The sequence below is a fragment of the Eptatretus burgeri genome, chromosome 16, assembly GCF_056783735.1.
Source record: "Eptatretus burgeri isolate ZD-2024b chromosome 16, Ebu_testis_v1, whole genome shotgun sequence".
Taxonomy (NCBI): Eukaryota; Metazoa; Chordata; class Myxini; order Myxiniformes; family Myxinidae; genus Eptatretus; species Eptatretus burgeri.
The window spans coordinates 5,861,517-5,878,961 of record NC_140976.1 but is presented as its reverse complement, the minus strand read 5'-3'; the positions used below and the strand labels follow the sequence as shown (position 1 = coordinate 5,878,961).

At 43.7% G+C, this 17,445-nt stretch overlaps 2 protein-coding genes across 2 annotated transcripts in view; both read right to left on the bottom strand.

Annotated features, from left to right (window-relative positions):
- Positions 1–5,223, bottom strand: part of LOC147010391 (muscle M-line assembly protein unc-89-like) — a 37,913-nt gene extending 32,690 nt beyond the window's left edge. The window contains exons 1-3 of the mRNA XM_085860379.1: positions 4,856–5,223; positions 4,148–4,312; positions 1,732–2,061 (exon numbers count right to left, since the gene is read on the bottom strand). Coding sequence (XP_085716505.1) covers positions 1,732–2,061; positions 4,148–4,232 — 415 coding nt within the window. The 5' untranslated portion in view covers positions 4,233–4,312; positions 4,856–5,223. The remainder of the gene's footprint in view (positions 1–1,731; positions 2,062–4,147; positions 4,313–4,855) is intronic.
- Positions 1–17,023, bottom strand: part of LOC147010390 (muscle M-line assembly protein unc-89-like) — a 182,299-nt gene extending 165,276 nt beyond the window's left edge. The window contains exons 1-3 of the mRNA XM_085860349.1: positions 17,006–17,023; positions 16,653–16,758; positions 10,596–10,740 (exon numbers count right to left, since the gene is read on the bottom strand). The gene's annotated coding sequence lies outside the window, so the exon portion shown is untranslated. The remainder of the gene's footprint in view (positions 1–10,595; positions 10,741–16,652; positions 16,759–17,005) is intronic.
- Between the last annotated feature and the right edge of the window lie 422 nt (positions 17,024–17,445).

Below are 17,445 nucleotides of genomic sequence, written 5' to 3'. Positions count from 1 at the left end.
TGGTTCGGGGGGCAGTCCCAAGTTAAAATCCCACTCAGCTGTTGAATTAATACCAGGTGGGGTTAACTCGGCCTGTCATCCTTCTGAGGTCGGCAAAATGAGTGCCAGCATGCTGGTATCCTGTGTCGGAGTGGTGACCCGTCCAGGATTGTACCCAATAGCCAAGGGGACTGCTTAGGCAGCACCAACGCTCTGCGCAGAGTATGGTCCCAATCTCCTCATCCTCCTTCCCAGCAGAGATGACAACACATTGGTGGAGAATAAATATGCATGAGGCAAGACATGGGTGGAACATAAATATATATATATATATATATATATATATATATATATATATATATATATATATATATATATATATATATTTTACATTCAAACTTGGTTACATCACAAGCATTGATCATGAATTTTGGTAGTTTCACCAGAAGGGGGTTGATGGTTGACCGTGTGCCCTGCAGAAACCGAGAGGGGGAACAAAGCATGAAAAGACCAGATGATGCAAGGCGAGAAAGGAGGTGGGAGAAGACACAGAGACAACTGACATGATAGCAAAGCGATATGCCCATAGACAGCATCATCGCAGAAGATTCCAATGATCTTGAAGGCCTTGGTTCCATAGCGTCAAGCTGAGCAAGATTTGAGGCAGGGAAGCCAGCCCAGAGGGGAGAGCAGTACTCCATCAAGCTGCGGATGATGGCCTTGTAGGTGGATACGAGTTCAGGTGTGCCAAGGAAGGACTTTGTATGATGGAGGACGCCCAGTCAGCGGCTGGCTTTGGAGGCCAACATTGAGATGTGGTTTGTCCAAGAAAGATCACGGCTGATAGTGAGACCCAGGATTTGAATGACCGAACCTCCTCCAGTGGATTGTTGATAAAGTAGATGGGTGGGTTTGCCAAACGGTCCTTTTCGGAGAGAGATAGTGAGAATGTGAGATTTGTCAGGATTGAAAGGCATATTTCAAATGTTTGACCAGCTTGTGATTTTTTTTTCCAAGGTCTGAAGAGAGAAGAAACTGCAGCCTGCCTGTCTGAAGGATGATGGATGTCACAGCAGAAGGTGGAGTCATCAGCAAATCAAATAGATAAAGGGGATTTTCCAGTCAGATCGATCATTTATAAAGACTAGGAATAGGACTTGGCCTTGACTGAGATAAGGTCAAAAACAATATATGGCATGATATTTCAAAAATGTATTGGGCCCGATATGTTCTCGTGGATGAGGAATTGCATGGCGGAGGTATGCGCTCTACCGAGTGTCCTTCTAGTTGAAGTAGAGATGTCACCATCTCATCCATTCATAAAAGGTTAAAACGAGTGAGTTTCTGGATAATTGCCCTGTCTTGGAGATAGTCATTTAAAACCCAGCTGGCACACAAATTATCTTCAGGGATACACCACAGTAGGTTGAACATCTTCCTATAATAAGAGGAAAATATGGATTTCACAACACAAACAGGAGGCTCTGATCCATACATCACGATACTCAATGTGTGAGTTTTTCATAAACTTAAATAATTCGGATCATAATTCCTATAAATTGTACAAAAACTCCACACCAATTAAACATAGAGCTTGGAGGGATAGACATGTAATTGAAGATAACACAGCAATATCATCTTGACACTCAACAAAGAAATAACTTTCTTTTTTTTCCAAATATCCCAAAAATATTACAATAAAATGGGGAACATAAATAAATCAGAGTGAGAAAAGAGGGAATCAAAACTTACAGTACAAATCGATGGTGACGCTTCGAGTTTCTCCACTGTATGTAACAATACATGTTATCATATCCACTTGAGTCACATTGTTTAGATTCAACGTCGCGTCTCCATTTCTCAGATTTTGTTCATTCATCATTACTCGTCCCTTGTACAAAGAACTTGGTTCAATCTTCCCATTTTTATAAGTGAGGATTGTGCGACCATTGATCCATTCCAACTCCAACTTGCTCAGATCAATTGGTCCAGAATCCTCATTCATGGTGAAGGTGCAGGGAAGAGATACATTTTCACCAAACACAAATCCCACTTCAGATGGAGCCACAACCTTCAATCCACCTGAAACAAGGATTGGGGGGGAGGGGGAGGGAGGAGGAGAGTGAGAGAGAGAGAGGAGAGGAGGGAGACAGAGACAGAGAGACAGAGAGTTGATTACCCAACACGATCAGCTGATATGTAACATTTACAACAAAAAAGAACTTCCTTTACAAACAAAAGAAGAGAAAGAGCAATCAGAGATGGCGTTCCCTCACCAGGACTTGTTGTGTGTGGTGTATTTTGTGTGGGCTTTGTGTACTGGTGTGTTACATAATTAATAAGAGACAATTCGAAATGCCACTTTTTCACTGCTCGCAGAGGTAACCGTGTACCAAGACGTCCCGCTTTGATGGGACACCTGACCCTGACCCACGACATTTATGATATATTATCCAATTGAATTTAGAATGGGATTAAAATTAATTCAATGTAAATCAAATGGAAGACCAAATAGGGACAGTCCTACATTGACTCAGTTTGATCAATGTATTCGTGAGTTGAGCTAAGAGGAGATGTTCCAACTCCAAGCTTCGGACAGAGATGGACAAGATTGCCGGCATCCTCAGTGAGAATGGATATCCTGAGTCTATCATCAGGAGGTTTATGCACAAATTCCTCACTGCGACAGATGAATGGAAGATGGGTCCTGAAAAGTGCCCGATCTGCATCAAAATTCCTTGGAAAGGGAAAATGTCGCAAAGATATGAAGAACAAATCAAAAGATGAGTCTCAAGCACGTATCCGGCTGTTCGTCCAAGAGTGATTTTCACCTCTCGACGTCTGATTCCTGCAGTTGAGAAGGATGTTCTGCCTGCCTCAAAACTTAGCAATTTTATTTATGAGTTCAAGTGTCGATGTGATGCTCGGTATGTCGGCAAAACTACTCAGACTCTGACTGACAGAATCAAACAGCACGTCCCTTTGTCCATCAGGAAAAACACAATTGGTACACGAATACATCCGGTACGTGCTTGTGGGAAGGTCCCAGCATCAATCCCAACATCGTGTGCATCTGCTATTGGACAGCATTTGATTGAGAATGCAAACTGTGCTGAAAATTATGTGGATGCATTCAAGATATTGAGTGGAGGACGAAGTTTCACACATCTCCGAATACGAGAAGTGACATTTATCTATTCCATGGACCCCATGTTATGTTGGCAAAAAGAGTTTGTCCACTCGCTTTGCTTATTTGTGCAAAGAAGAAGAAGAACACCAACTCGTCTCATGATTACAGATTGTGATGAAGAAGATTCTACAACAGCCTTCGCGGCTCCGCCTCAGATTCTACAACCTCCAATTTGAGAGCTGAACACTGAACAGGCTCCTCCCACCTCGACATTAGGAGGTGATGAGGCATCAGTGGAGAACGTCCAATCAGAATTGACTTTGTTGATCGGTGTCTATTAGACTGTTCTTCTTCATTACTCACTCACTTTGTGCGAATTTCACCTGAAGAGAGCACAACGAAAAGCTTTGTGGTTTTCTTTTCATGAAATATATATTCTCTTCAAATTTCAAGTCAATCGGATAAAAATTGAGGCTTTTAGAAATACCACCTTAGTTGTTGATCTTTGGTCCATGTTGACCTCAAAAATAATTGGCTGCTTGAATTCAGTGACGTGAAATATAAATCATCTTCAAATTTCAAGTGAATCGGATGAAATTTAAAGATTTTAGAAATCACACCGAAGTTGTTGACCTTTGGACAATGTTGACCTTTTGACCTCAAAAGCAATGTGATTCTTCCTTATGACAAACTCTACCATGTGGTGAAGTTTCATGAAGATCGGTTTAAAATTGTGACCTGAAGGCGACAAACAGACAGAAAGAGAAACAGACAAACAGACAGACAGACAGAATTACAAAATCGACGAACCAATCAATGTACTTGAAAAATCTTCGATTTTGCAAGTTACAAACAAACAGACAGAAAGGGGATGAAAACATCACCTCCTTCACCTTCGGTGGTGGAGGTAGTCAAGACGACATTTTGTTTTGGAAAGGAAAAATAATTATTAGGATCAAATCAAACATTTCACCGTCACAGATGAGGATAATAATAATTACATTGACATTGATGACGATTCAGAACTTCAGGACTCACCAGCATCGATTAAAAACAAACCAAACAAGTGCATCACGAGAACATCTTGAATAAACAATCTCTTCATCAGCTTGGACATCTTCATTGTCTTCAGTTTATGGTTTCTCAATCTCTCACAAAGACTTCATATCAGGAGATCTGGAAATGTTCTCAATAAGAAGAGATCTGAAAAATATTCGACACCACGAGTTAGTTCATCACAAGTAGACAAAACAACACAAGGTGGGAGATCACAAACACAAATGAGTAGCATTACTAGTTGATTGTAGGTTTAACTAGTTATCCTCCATTGGAATGGATCATCTCAGAATTGAACGTTACACATTTAAAGTGGATGGAAAACCAGTTTGAGAAATTTTGACAATTACAAATCAGTTTAATATCGCAGGATTCAGTTTGCAAGCGAGTGAGGGAATTTAAACAATTAGTTTATACACTCGGATGGGATGGCATTGAGAGGATGGGAGGACAAAAACAAAACATACCCATCAGAGATGGGGAATCCCCCGCCACAGAAAAAGGTCATACATATTCCAGATAATGAGGGAGGTGAATTGGAAGCAAGACACCATTTGGTCATCATCTCTTTCAAGCTATACAGCAAAAAGTTTAAATTGGACCAAAAAGATATTGTTTATGGTGTGTTTAGCATAGGAGTACATACATGGTATAGAATGTTATAAAAATAAGTTAAGAATTGTGTCTTACCAGCAGCATACAGCAGGAGGTGTGATGATATGGTGATGATTGGGAATGATCTTGTAGTGCTTTCTGGAGGTGTGATGATATGGTGATGATTGGGAATGATCTTGTAGTGCTTTCTGGAGGTGTGATGATATGGTGATGATTGGGAATTATTCTGTAGTACTTTACAGGTCTGTTGTAATGTTGGTTAGGATGCACATGTTGGTCAATTGATTTTCAGAACAAAAATGTTCATAACTTGAATAGCAACAGTCTTACAGCTTTATATAGTGCGAGTCAAGAATTAGATGTCGATTGCAATCCACACTGCCTTATGATAGCTCCAATATGTCTCAAGGACACCACAGTGGAAGACTTGAGGTTCGAGGTTGGAAAATATGAGGTCAATCTGTGTTTGATTATCTGTTGTGTATTGCTTCATTTACTGTGTTAGACCGAGGCCCTACTTCGTCCCGTTACCTACATTTCCAGCAAGTTTCATCAGAAAAGAAAAAAATTAGAGCCTATATCGCGAAAACGTCATTTTTTTCAACATGGCTGCCTGGCGGCCATATTGGATGTCCGAGCGGGCCTAAACCATGTTGGAAAAAGTTCCCCAGGGGTGAGGAACGTAGAAACCAAAAATAATTGAAATCAAATAAGCGTTTGATTGTGAGTCATCGCACTCACAGCTATAAATGTTGACGCCCAGCCAGCCAGACGGACGGAAGGACGACCCGGGTGACAACAATATCCCCCTTCCACCACGTGACGGGGGATAAAAACCCAACAATCTTAGGGTGAACAAAATAATTTGGGAGAACAACAACAACCCCATAACAGTTTGGCCTGATATGTTACCCAACAGAATGATGTCATGTCATGTCATCCAGCATGGAGAACGCTTTGACAACATTTACCTGCGACTCGGCTGAACCGAATAAATGGAGTTGTGGGTAAATGTAGATGATGTGAAGGGGATTGTAAGAGCTTGGTTATGATACATATTGTTGCGGTTCTTGGAACCACATGCATACAACAGAAAGGTCTCCCAAGACAGTTTTGCCATTATTATACGTGGAGATAGTTCCCTTCCTTTTGTTTAGCGGGACAACGGGTAGTGCGTTACGATGATTTAATAGTTAGGGTTGCGAAACCATTTTCTTTTCATCCCCACTCTTCTTCTGTTCTTTCCTGGGATAAATCAGTCACGTGCGCTTTCGCAGTAAGGTGGGCAAAGTGCCGAGCCCCCGTGAAGGATCAGCTGTATCCGGAGTCTCGTTCCCGGGCGAGCCCGAAACCCGGCATGTGCGGCGAGTGACGTGCACTAGGTGCTGGACTGTCGATTTGAGCCTCCAATGAGCTGGGGAGAATCGCCAATTGCATTGGAAAGGCATGCGAACAAATACCTCTTAAGAGGCTGCACGGATGGTGTTTTTCACAGCCCGACACCTACGCTGCACGAAACACGTGCTTGCCCCCCGTCTCGTCTACCACAACGTGGAGCACGACGATCCACGGTACCCTCTGCCCTGCTTACCCCCTCGTCTCGTTTACCACAGCGTGACATCCTTCACCTGACAAGACGTGCGGTCCACGATGACCCAATATCTCAGAGCAAACACCCCGGGATCCACGAGCAGCTCCGATGGAGGATACGTGGTGGGTCCGGGAGGTTCTCCAGAAGACCGCCGGTCCATGGTCGTTCACCTGAAGACAAGCGGTCCAGACCCGATGAAGATTTACTTGCGATACGCGTGCCGATTTTAGTGTGGGCGATTCGTGTCATATCACGGGGTCAGAACGAGGTGTGTTCACTGTCTGGGGTGGCCTTGCCGGAAACGAAGTGAGGCGGTTTCCAGCCCAAGCTGGTGGGCAACGTGAGGTGTCAGGGCCAATCGAAGCGCCCGATTCGGGCGATGACGTTGAATTCAGCATGGCCCCCTCCCCCCGAGCTTCGGGCCCTATAAAAGACGGAGAAGTTCCTCCATCTCGTGTGTGTGCATTTTCACGCGGTGTGTTCCTGTTCTCACCTCCTGCTTCTAGTCTCTGCCCACGCCTCGCCTCGTCGACTCCGCCTCCTAGTCTCCGCCCACACCTCGCCTCATTCACCCGCCTGCCTGGTCCGCCCACGACTCCACCCTCGCACTCTGGACTCCTCCCTTCTTCACTCAAGTTCCTCCTTCAGAACACAGTCTCATCATGTGCGGCCTCACGTGACATCTCCAAGATGTCATTGAAAGCCTGGATCTTAGTTTTGACCCAGGAAACCCGTAATCCCAGCGGTTCTGACTCCTCATTCAGCACCTCGAGGGCTCCCAAAAGGATATCTAAAGACTCCGCAAAGATGACTGCGTCATCTGCGAAATCAAGGTCCGAGATCTTGACATTCACAAACGATGCACCGCAGCTTGATCTCTCCGACATCCTCCCTAGAATCTAGTCCATACAAGTGCTAAAAAGTGTGGGGGCCATTACACACCCCTGACGAACTCCAGCAACAACTGGAAATAAGTCAGAGATGGTACCACCACATTTCACAGCACTCTCAGTACAAGAGTAGAGTTCAGACATCAGATCGATCAGTTTTGGTGGCACCCCACGAAGACCAAGAATCCTCCAGAGGGCATCCCGATTCACTGAATCGAACGCTTTACAAAGATCAACAAAAGCTGCAATCAGCCCATGCCGAAACTCTCGTCTGCGTTCGGTGAGGCGCCGAAGAGCAAGGATACGGTCAATCGTTGACCTCTTTGGTGTAAAGCCTGACTGCTCTGGACGCTGGTGCTCAAGCAGATGGTGGCGAACCCTTTCAAGAATTATCCGAGCAAAGACCTTGCCCGGCACTGAGAGCAGCGTCACCCCTCGGTAGTTGTTGCAGTCCTGGCGATCACCCTTCCCTTTCCAGAGAGGGACAACAAGGCCCCTCTTCTAATCAGTTGGGATGATGCCTGTGTTCCAGGCAGAGCACAAAACTGCATGTTAGAACATGAGTACAGCATTTCCACCAGCCTTGAGAAGTTCAGCATGGATGCCACAGATCCCTGGAGCTTTACCCCGTTTCAAACGGTTCACCGCAGCCCGTGTTTCCACAAGCGAAGCTGGACCACAGTCGATTGGAGGGTCAGCAACAGGGATTGTAACACCCTTGACGTCCAACTCGACAGCTGGGGGATCAGCCTGGTACAACCGCTCAAAGTAACCGGCCCAGCGGGCCTTCACTTCAGACTCCTCTGTCAAGAGCCGACCACTCTCTGCTCCAAATGCAGTGCTCCGAGGGATGGGCTTGGATGAACGCAATGTGCAAATTCCCCTGAAAGCAGGACGAGAATCACCTGTCCACAGGTGATGCTCTACCCCCTCACAGATTCCTCGCACATAGGCCTCCTTTTCCACCCTTAGCGCATGTACATTTTATGCCTCAGCTCCCTGAACAGCTCAGCTCTGCGACTCTGGTCAATGGTATCCAGAGTCCCTTGAGAGACAAAATTCTTCTTTGCCCTGCGGTGAGTTCCAAGACATCCACCGGCAACATCATGGACGGTGGTCTTGAAGGCGCGCCACAACTCTGACGCGCTTCCAACGAAAAGTAAAAAACTAGATCGACTCTGCTAATTTGAGCAAAAAAAGCGATTGTGCCTGAGGAAGCCGACTGCAAAGGCGCCGAGACCAGGTGTGCTCTCACTTTTTTACTTTACATTGGAAGCATCTTCTTCTTCTTTAAAAACATTATATATATATATATATATATAATGTATATATAATTATCCTGTTGTTGGCGCAGTGGTTAGGGCAGCGGCTTGGGATCCAAAAGGTCCTGAGTTCAAGCCCCGTTGGGCCACTGAATTAATACACCAGGGGGTTGACTCAGCCTGTCATCCTTCCGAGGTCGGCGAAATGAGTACCAGTGTACTGGGCCGGTGTATACCCCGGTTAAAATAGGTGTACCATATCCCTGTGTCATAAGAGGCGACCAGGGTTGCGTCAGGAAGGGCATCTAGCGTAAAAACATGTGCCAAATCACTATGCGGATCATACGGATGATCCGCTGTGGCGACCCCGAACAGGAGCAACCGAATGAAGAAGAAGAAGAAGATATATATTCTTCTTCTTCTTCTTTCTCGCCCAAATAAAGGTATGCATCAGAAGAACGTGTTGCATGCTGGGAACAAGATCGCCCATCGTGCGGTTACTCTGCTAGTATACTGTAATTAACAAATCAGAAACTGGTGCACCTCCTTTTTTTCAAAGCACATGCGACGTACATTGTAGTTCAAAGCATCACGGAATGTAAAGTATGTAATAAGTAAATGTATTATATGGCAAACAACCTGAAACATTATTTAAAGAGGGGGAGCACTCGGGAGAGTGCAAAACCTCTGCCGCCAATACTGCTGGGTCACTCAAGTGAACCTTCTATCTTATTCATTAAATATGATGTCATCAGTGCTGACAGAGTTATAGTTCTTTTCTCAAACATTTTTTTTTTGGGGGGGGGGGGGTTGGAAATCACTTAAAACATGTAGAAATGTAAAAAAAAAAGAAATCGAAATTTTGTTGAAAAAAAAGTTGCAAAAATTTGTTTTTTCTCGAACAATTTTTTTTTGGGGGGGGGGGTTGGAAATCACTTAAAATATGTAGAAATGCAAACAAAAATATTTTTTTTCCTCTAACAATTTTTTGGGGTGGGGGGGGTTGGAAATCACTTAAAACATGTAGAAATGCAAAAAAAAAATTCTCTAACAATTTTTTTGGGGGGGAGGGACCAAGTCCAAAATCTATTTCATGATCCTTGGACCATACCGAACCCCCCACCAAGTTTCGTCGAAATCCGTCGAGTTTTTCTGTAATACTGTTCACAAACAAACAAACAAACAGAAAGGGGTGAAAACAGTAACCTCCGATCTTCGATGGCGGAGGTTAATAAAATGCACACCACGGACAAACTTATTATTTCTTCATGTCATTTACGTGAAGCTTTTGCCGAGAAAAACAAATTGTCATTTTAGCCGTATCTACTATAAATGAGGTGTGTGTGTGTGTGTGTGTGTGTGTGTGTGTGTGTGTGTGTGTGTGTGTGTGTGTGTGTGTGTGTGTGTGTGTGTGTGTGTGTGTGTGTGTGTGTGTGTGTGTGTGTGAGAGAGTGATGAGATTTGAGGAGAGGAGCGGACAGGAGAGGAGAGGAGAGGAGATTTGAGGAGGAGAGGTTGAGAGGTGGAGAGGTGAAGAGGTGGAGAGGAGACGAGAGGAGAGGAGAGAGGTGGTGGAGAGGTGGAGAGGAGAGGAGAGGAGAGAGGAGATGGAGAAATGGAGAGGAGAGATTGAGAAGAGGAGAGGAGAGGAGAGGAGATTTAAGGAGATGAGAAGAGAGGAGATTAGATACATGTTTGTTGTGGAGTTCTACTGGAGCGTTCTGATGTGGTTTGTGATTCACCAAAATGATCATCATGATCTCCCGAGTTGATTAGGCTAACTAACCACAAAGAACCCAGAATAATTCCCACGTTTTAACCACACGCCATGTTAAGGTGTATAGACCAGCATGACATGACATTCTAATAATTAAATAAAAAACAAAAACAAGGATAACATTGGAACAAAGCACATCATCATCACACCATTTTAAAGCCTTTTTTCCCCTGAGCAGGTGTCAGCTTTTTTCGGGCTCCAATCATGGTACCTTTTCTATTGCCAATGTTTTTATGGCCGGATGCCCTTCCTGACACCAACCCTTTAGTCACCTTTGTCATGCAGGGATAATTACCAATATACCGGTGCTCATTTCGCAGACCTCGGGAGGATGACAGGCTGAGTCAACACCCCTGATGTTAAATCAGCGGCCAGTGGGGCTCGAACTCAGGACCCTGAGGATCCAAAGCCACCGACTTAATCACAAAGCCAACACCAGGCTGTGTGAAACAAAGCATATATTCATTAATAATAAAAATATTTACAACCATAATAATACTCGTGTAATTTGGCAATAATAACGAACATATGAATGAAACAAACCCCCACCCCACCCTGGCCCAAGCACATATGGGTTTGGTGAAAGGGAAGTTAATTAATGCCCAATCAGTACAATAGGCAGGGATGCTACAAGGTCACGAAAAACAATGAAAATTTGGTCCAATGAATTTGGTCCACAGGTGGTTTTTATTTCTTTATATACCATGTCGAGGCTCATGTGAGACCGAGCACACAGAACATATAACAAGGCAGGAGACAAGATGGGTGGGAGAGGGAAGCACAAAATAGTCAGGAACAGACATTGGGGGATCTGTAGAAGGGGGGGGATGGGGGTGGGGGACACGGTGTAATCAAGGTGGTACAACAAGGACTTTCAGGAAGGAAAACGGAATTTGAAGGAGGTGGGTTTGGGGTGGATTAACAGGGGTAGAAAAGATAAAGATGTTGGATGGGGGAAGACATGAGATGGTAGTGAAAAGCTAGTTTGAAGACCTGGTGGGAGGAGTGGGATTGAAGTGAGTGTGTGAGCATGTTCCAATGGTGGGGGAAAAAAAGAGAAATGAAAGAGTGAAGGTGAGCAGTGATTCTTGATTTTGGAAGTTCCACCACAAGGGGTTTTTCGCGGACCTTGAATGCCCTGTGTAATTATAGGGGAGACAGAGCATAAAAAGAGCAGGGGGTGGGGGAAGTGGGGCAAGGCCGGAGAGGAGAAGGGAGAAGACAGAAAGAACACCGACCCGTCTGCGGTGAGAGTGAGATATCCGAAGACTCTGCTTCATTGTGGGAGATGTCAATGATATGAAAAGCCTTGGTTTCCACAGCGTGAAGTCAAGCTATGTGTGAGGCTGGAGCACCACCCCAAAAGGGAGAGCAGTATTCCATCAGGCTGTGGATGAAAGCTTTGGAAGTGGTCAGAAGCTCAGATGTGCCAAGGAAGGACTTAGTACGACGTAGGATGTCCAGTCGGTGACTGGCTTTGGAGGCCAGTTTGGAGATATGCTTTCCCAGGAAAGATCATGGCAGACCGTGAGACCGAAAAGATTTAATGAAAGGACTTCTTCAAGGGGATTGTTGAGAAAGTGGATTGGGGGGTGCGAGGAGAGGGGGGGGGGTCCAGATGGTCCGTTCAGAGAGACGTGGTGAGAGTGTGAGATTTATCAGGATGGAAAGACAGATTCCAAAAGTTTGACCAACTCGTGATTTCAATAATATAATTAGTCTCACAATTCACGACCCTTTTTCTCTTTCAACAGACTGCTCTCATTTCGACCTTTCTTTCATTCCTTCTCTGAAAAGTACAACTGTTAATGTTATGACGTTTCTTCTCCTCATTCTCTGACGTCTGCGATTTGTCCCCACCATATTTCCACAGGGTGCTCAAGGTCCACGAACAAACCCCCTTTGAGTAAAACTTGTAATAGGTGTGTGGACCATAAGTAGTACAGTATAATAGGTGTGTGGACCATAAATAATACAGTATAATAGGTGTGTGGACCATAAATAGTACAGTATAATCGGTGTGTGGACCATAAATAGTACAGTATAATAGGTGTGTGGACCATAAATAGTACAGTATAATAGGTGTGTGGACCATAAATAGTACAGTATAATCGGTGTGTGGACCATAAATAGTACAGTATAATCGGTGTGTGGACCATAAATAGTACAGTATAATAGGTGTGTGGACCATAAATAGTAGGGTATAATAGGTGTGTGGACCATAAATAGTAGGGTATAATAGGTGTGTGGACCATAAATAGTAGGGTATAATAGGTGTGTGGACCTTAAATAGTAGGGTATAATAGGTGTGTGGACCCTAAATAGTAGGGTATAATAGGTGTGTGGACCATAAATAGTAGGGTATAATAGGTGTGTGGACCTTAAATAGTACAGTATAATAGGTGTGTGGACCTTACATAGTAGGGTATAATAGGTGTGTGGACCTTAAATAGTAGGGTATAATAGGTGTGTGGACCATAAATAGTAGGGTATAATAGGTGTGTGGACCTTAAATAGTACAGTATAATAGGTGTGTGGACCATAAATAGTAGGGTATAATAGGTGTGTGGACCATAAATAGTAGGGTATAATAGGTGTGTGGACCTTAAATAGTACAGTATAATAGGTGTGTGGACCATAAATAGTAGGGTATAATAGGTGTGTGGACCATAAATAGTAGGGTATAATAGGTGTGTGGACCATAAATAGTACAGTATAATAGGTGTGTGGACCTTAAATAGTACAGTATAATAGGTGTGTGGACCATAAATAGTAGGGTATAATAGGTGTGTGGACCTTAAATAGTACAGTATAATAGGTGTGTGGACCATAAATAGTACAGTATAATAGGTGTGTGGACCTTAAATAGTACAGTATAATAGGTGTGTGGACCTTAAATAGTACAGTATAATAGGTGTGTGGACCATAAATAGTAGGGTATAATAGGTGTGTGGACCTTAAATAGTACAGTATAATAGGTGTGTGGACCATAAATAGTAGGGTATAATAGGTGTGTGGACCTTAAATAGTAGGGTATAATAGGTGTGTGGACCTTAAATAGTAGGGTATAATAGGTGTGTGGACCATAAATAGTAGGGTATAATAGGTGTGTGGAACTTAAATAGTACAGTATAATAGGTGTGTGGACCATAAATAGTAGGGTATAATAGGTGTGTGGACCTTAAATAGTAGGGTATAATAGGTGTGTGGACCTTAAATAGTAGGGTATAATAGGTGTGTGGACCATAAATAGTAGGGTATAATAGGTGTGTGGACCTTAAATAGTAGGGTATAATAGGTGTGTGGACCATAAATAGTAGGGTATAATAGGTGTGTGGACCTTAAATAGTACAGTATAATAGGTGTGTGGACCATAAATAGTAGGGGATAATAGGTGTGTGGACCTTAAATAGTAGGGTATAATAGGTGTGTGGACCTTAAATAGTAGGGTATAATAGGTGTGTGGACCATAAATAGTAGGGTATAATAGGTGTGTGGACCTTAAATAGTACAGTATAATAGGTGTGTGGACCTTAAATAGTAGGGTATAATAGGTGTGTGGACCTTAAATAGTAGGGTATAATAGGTGTGTGGACCATAAATAGTACAGTATAATAGGTGTTTGGACCATAAATAGTAGGGTATAATAGGTGTGTGGACCTTAAATAGTACAGTATAATAGGTGTTTGGACCATAAATAGTAGGGTATAATAGGTGTGTGGACCTTAAATAGTAGGGTATAATAGGTGTGTGGACCTTAAATAGTACAGTATAATAGGTGTGTGGACCATAAATAGTAGGGTATAATAGGTATGTGGACCTTAAATAGTACAGTATAATAGGTGTGTGGACCTTAAATAGTACAGTATAATAGGTGTGTGGACCATAAATAAGAGGGTATAATAGGTGTGTGGACCTTAAATAGTACAGTATAATAGGTGTGTGGACCATAAATAGTAGGGTATAATAGGTGTGTGGACCATAAATAGTAGGGTATAATAGGTGTGTGGACCATAAATAGTACAGTATAATAGGTGTGTGGACCATAAATAGTAGGGTATAATAGGTGTGTGGACCATAAATAGTACAGTATAATAGGTGTGTGGACCTTAAATAGTACAGTACAATAGGTGTGTGGACCATAAATAGTACAGTATAATAGGTGTGTGGACCATAAATAGTAGGGTATAATAGGTGTGTGGACCATAAATAGTAGGGTATAATAGGTGTGTGGACCATAAATAGTACAGTATAATAGGTGTGTGGACCATAAATAGTAGGGTATAATAGGTGTGTGGACCATAAATAGTACAGTATAATAGGTGTGTGGACCTTAAATAGTACAGTATAATAGGTGTGTGGACCATAAATAGTACAGTATAATAGGTGTGTGGACCATAAATAGTACAGTATAATAGGTGTGTGGACCATAAATAGTACAGTATAATAGGTGTGTGGACCATAAATAGTACAGTATAATAGGTGTGTGGACCATAAATAGTACAGTATAATAGGTGTGTGGACCATAAATAGTACAGTATAATAGGTGTGTGGACCATAAATAGTAGGGTATAATAGGTGTGTGGACCATAAATAGTACAGTATAATAGGTGTGTGGACCATAAATAGTACAGTATAATAGGTGTGTGGACCATAAATAGTACAGTATAATAGGTGTGTGGACCATAAATAGTACAGTATAATAGGTGTGTGGACCATAAATAGTACAGTATAATAGGTGTGTGGACCATAAATAGTACAGTATAATAGGTGTGTGGACCATAAATAGTACAGTATAATGGGTGTGTGGACCATAAATAGTACAGTATAATAGGTGTGTGGACCATAAATAGTAGGGTATAATAGGTGTGGACCATAAATAGTACAGTATAATAGGTGTGTGGACCATAAATAGTACAGTATAATAGGTGTGTGGACCATAAATAGTACAGTATAATAGGTGTGTGGACCATAAATAGTACAGTATAATAGGTGTGTGGACCATAAATAGTACAGTATAATAGGTGTGTGGACCATAAATAGTACAGTATAATAGGTGTGTGGACCATAAATAATACAGTATAATAGGTGTGTGGACCATAAATAGTACAGTATAATAGGTGTGTGGACCATAAATAGTACAGTATAATAGGTGTGTGGACCATAAATAGTACAGTATAATAGGTGTGTGGATTGAAAAGGTGAATCTTTGTCGGATTGCTTTGTGCGATGTGAATAAACATGTTTGTTCAATGTGAAAGTATCGAATAAGAGGAGGGAAGTCGATTCGTGTCCAATGGGATCATGAAAAGGACATTTTGTATGAAACAGACATCGTTTTATTGTCCCCGTGGTCCGTGGACTTTCACAAAATATCGCCCGACGAGCGGTTAATGGCGCTCTGAGGGAGATGGAGGGGAGGAGGAGGGGAGGAGGAGGGGAGGAGGAGGGGTGGAGGGAGAGTGGAGGGAGAGTGGAGAGCGGAGTGCGGAGTGGGGAGGGGGAGTGGAGAGTGACTTTTGTGCAGGTCAGGGCTGTTTCTCTCGAATATCCGAACATCCCTTGTTTTTCCGTCTCGTACCTGTTGGTGTGTTTTCCCGCACGTCTCACCTTACCCCACCCGAGAACCCCCTCTCCTCTCCCCACCCGAGAACCCCCTCTCCTCTCCCCACCCGAGAACCCCCTCTCCTCTCCCCACCCGAGAACCCTCTCTCCTCTCCCCACCCCAGCACCCCCTCTCCTCTCCCCACCCGAGAACCCCCTCTCCTCTCCCCACCCGAGAACCCCCTCTCCTCTCCCCACCCGAGAACCCCCTCTCCTCTCCCCACCCGAGAACCCCCTCTCCTCTCCCCACCCGAGAACCCTCTCTCCTCTCCCCACCCGAGAACCCCCTCTCCTCTCATTCTGTTGTTCGTTTTGTTTCGTTACCTGTTGATTCGTGCGATGTTTCCAGCTCCTCCATGAGCCTCGACTTTGTTCACAATGACGAAAGTAACGAGAGGACATCGCGGGTCCTTTATTTGGTACAAAATCGATCTCTTCATCTTATTCATACCTTATTATCAAACTTCACCAAGAAATGTTAATTTTTATGAACGTTGTGCTGTGTCACGTGATTGGGTTTTCGTATTGTCCATTCATCGCGTGACGGGTCATTTTGCGAGCGGAGTGTGCTGTGTCACGTGATTGGGTTTTCGTATATCATGCCTCGCCCGCTAGGGGTGTCAGGAGTGTACTTCTGATCGCGCAATAAAGCGGAGTTGATGCCGGCCCGCGTGCTTCTTGCGTCCCCTGCACCTCGTACACTCTAAACGTGTGGGGGGGGGGGGGGAAGGAGGGTCAAAACACGTACCTGCGGGTCGCGATGCTCCCACACCAACGCTTTCCACTGAATGAAAAGTTTACCACATGGCGTCGTCGATGACTCCAACCCTTGAACTTCCATGTAAAAGTTGACACTGGTTGAAAAAAAAAATAAAGTGAACCATACATTATATTTTTTTAATAGCGAACGCAGTGAGCTTCATACTTAACGCGTGCACATGAGAGAATAGGAAACAACAAACAAACAAAAAAAACACAACAACAACAACAACAACAACCCTGGCTATTTGGAATTTAAACGCTGTGCGGTGTATAAACACGATGTACGATGTGCGCTGTAAAAACACGATGTACGATGTGAAATGAGGACGAGAGAAGAACCTTCAGAGTTTAGGCTTTATTCCATTTGATTGAAGCCGCTTCTACGGGCACACCAGGAAATACAGACGCAGCAAGGAGTACATAAGCAGTAAGGTACACACGCGCAACTAATCACCGCAAAATAAATCAGTATTATATATCAATCAGTATTCTCACCATTCAATGAGCACCAAGTGAACCGCCGACATAAAACGGCAATGCCCCAGGGACAATCCCCGCGGCCGAGCGGAACCTCAGCTTTATCTCTTCTGTGCTCGAGCCGGGCAACATGTGATCACACGTCACGACCTTCCATTCACCACACGATGTGCGCTGTGCGGTGCTTCCTTGGCACATGTGCGGTTTTATTTCTATCTTGTGAATATTACTTAACGGCACGAATGTACAGAGCACGGATTATTGCGCGGCACGGATATACAGAGCGCACCGCCTCGCGGGGG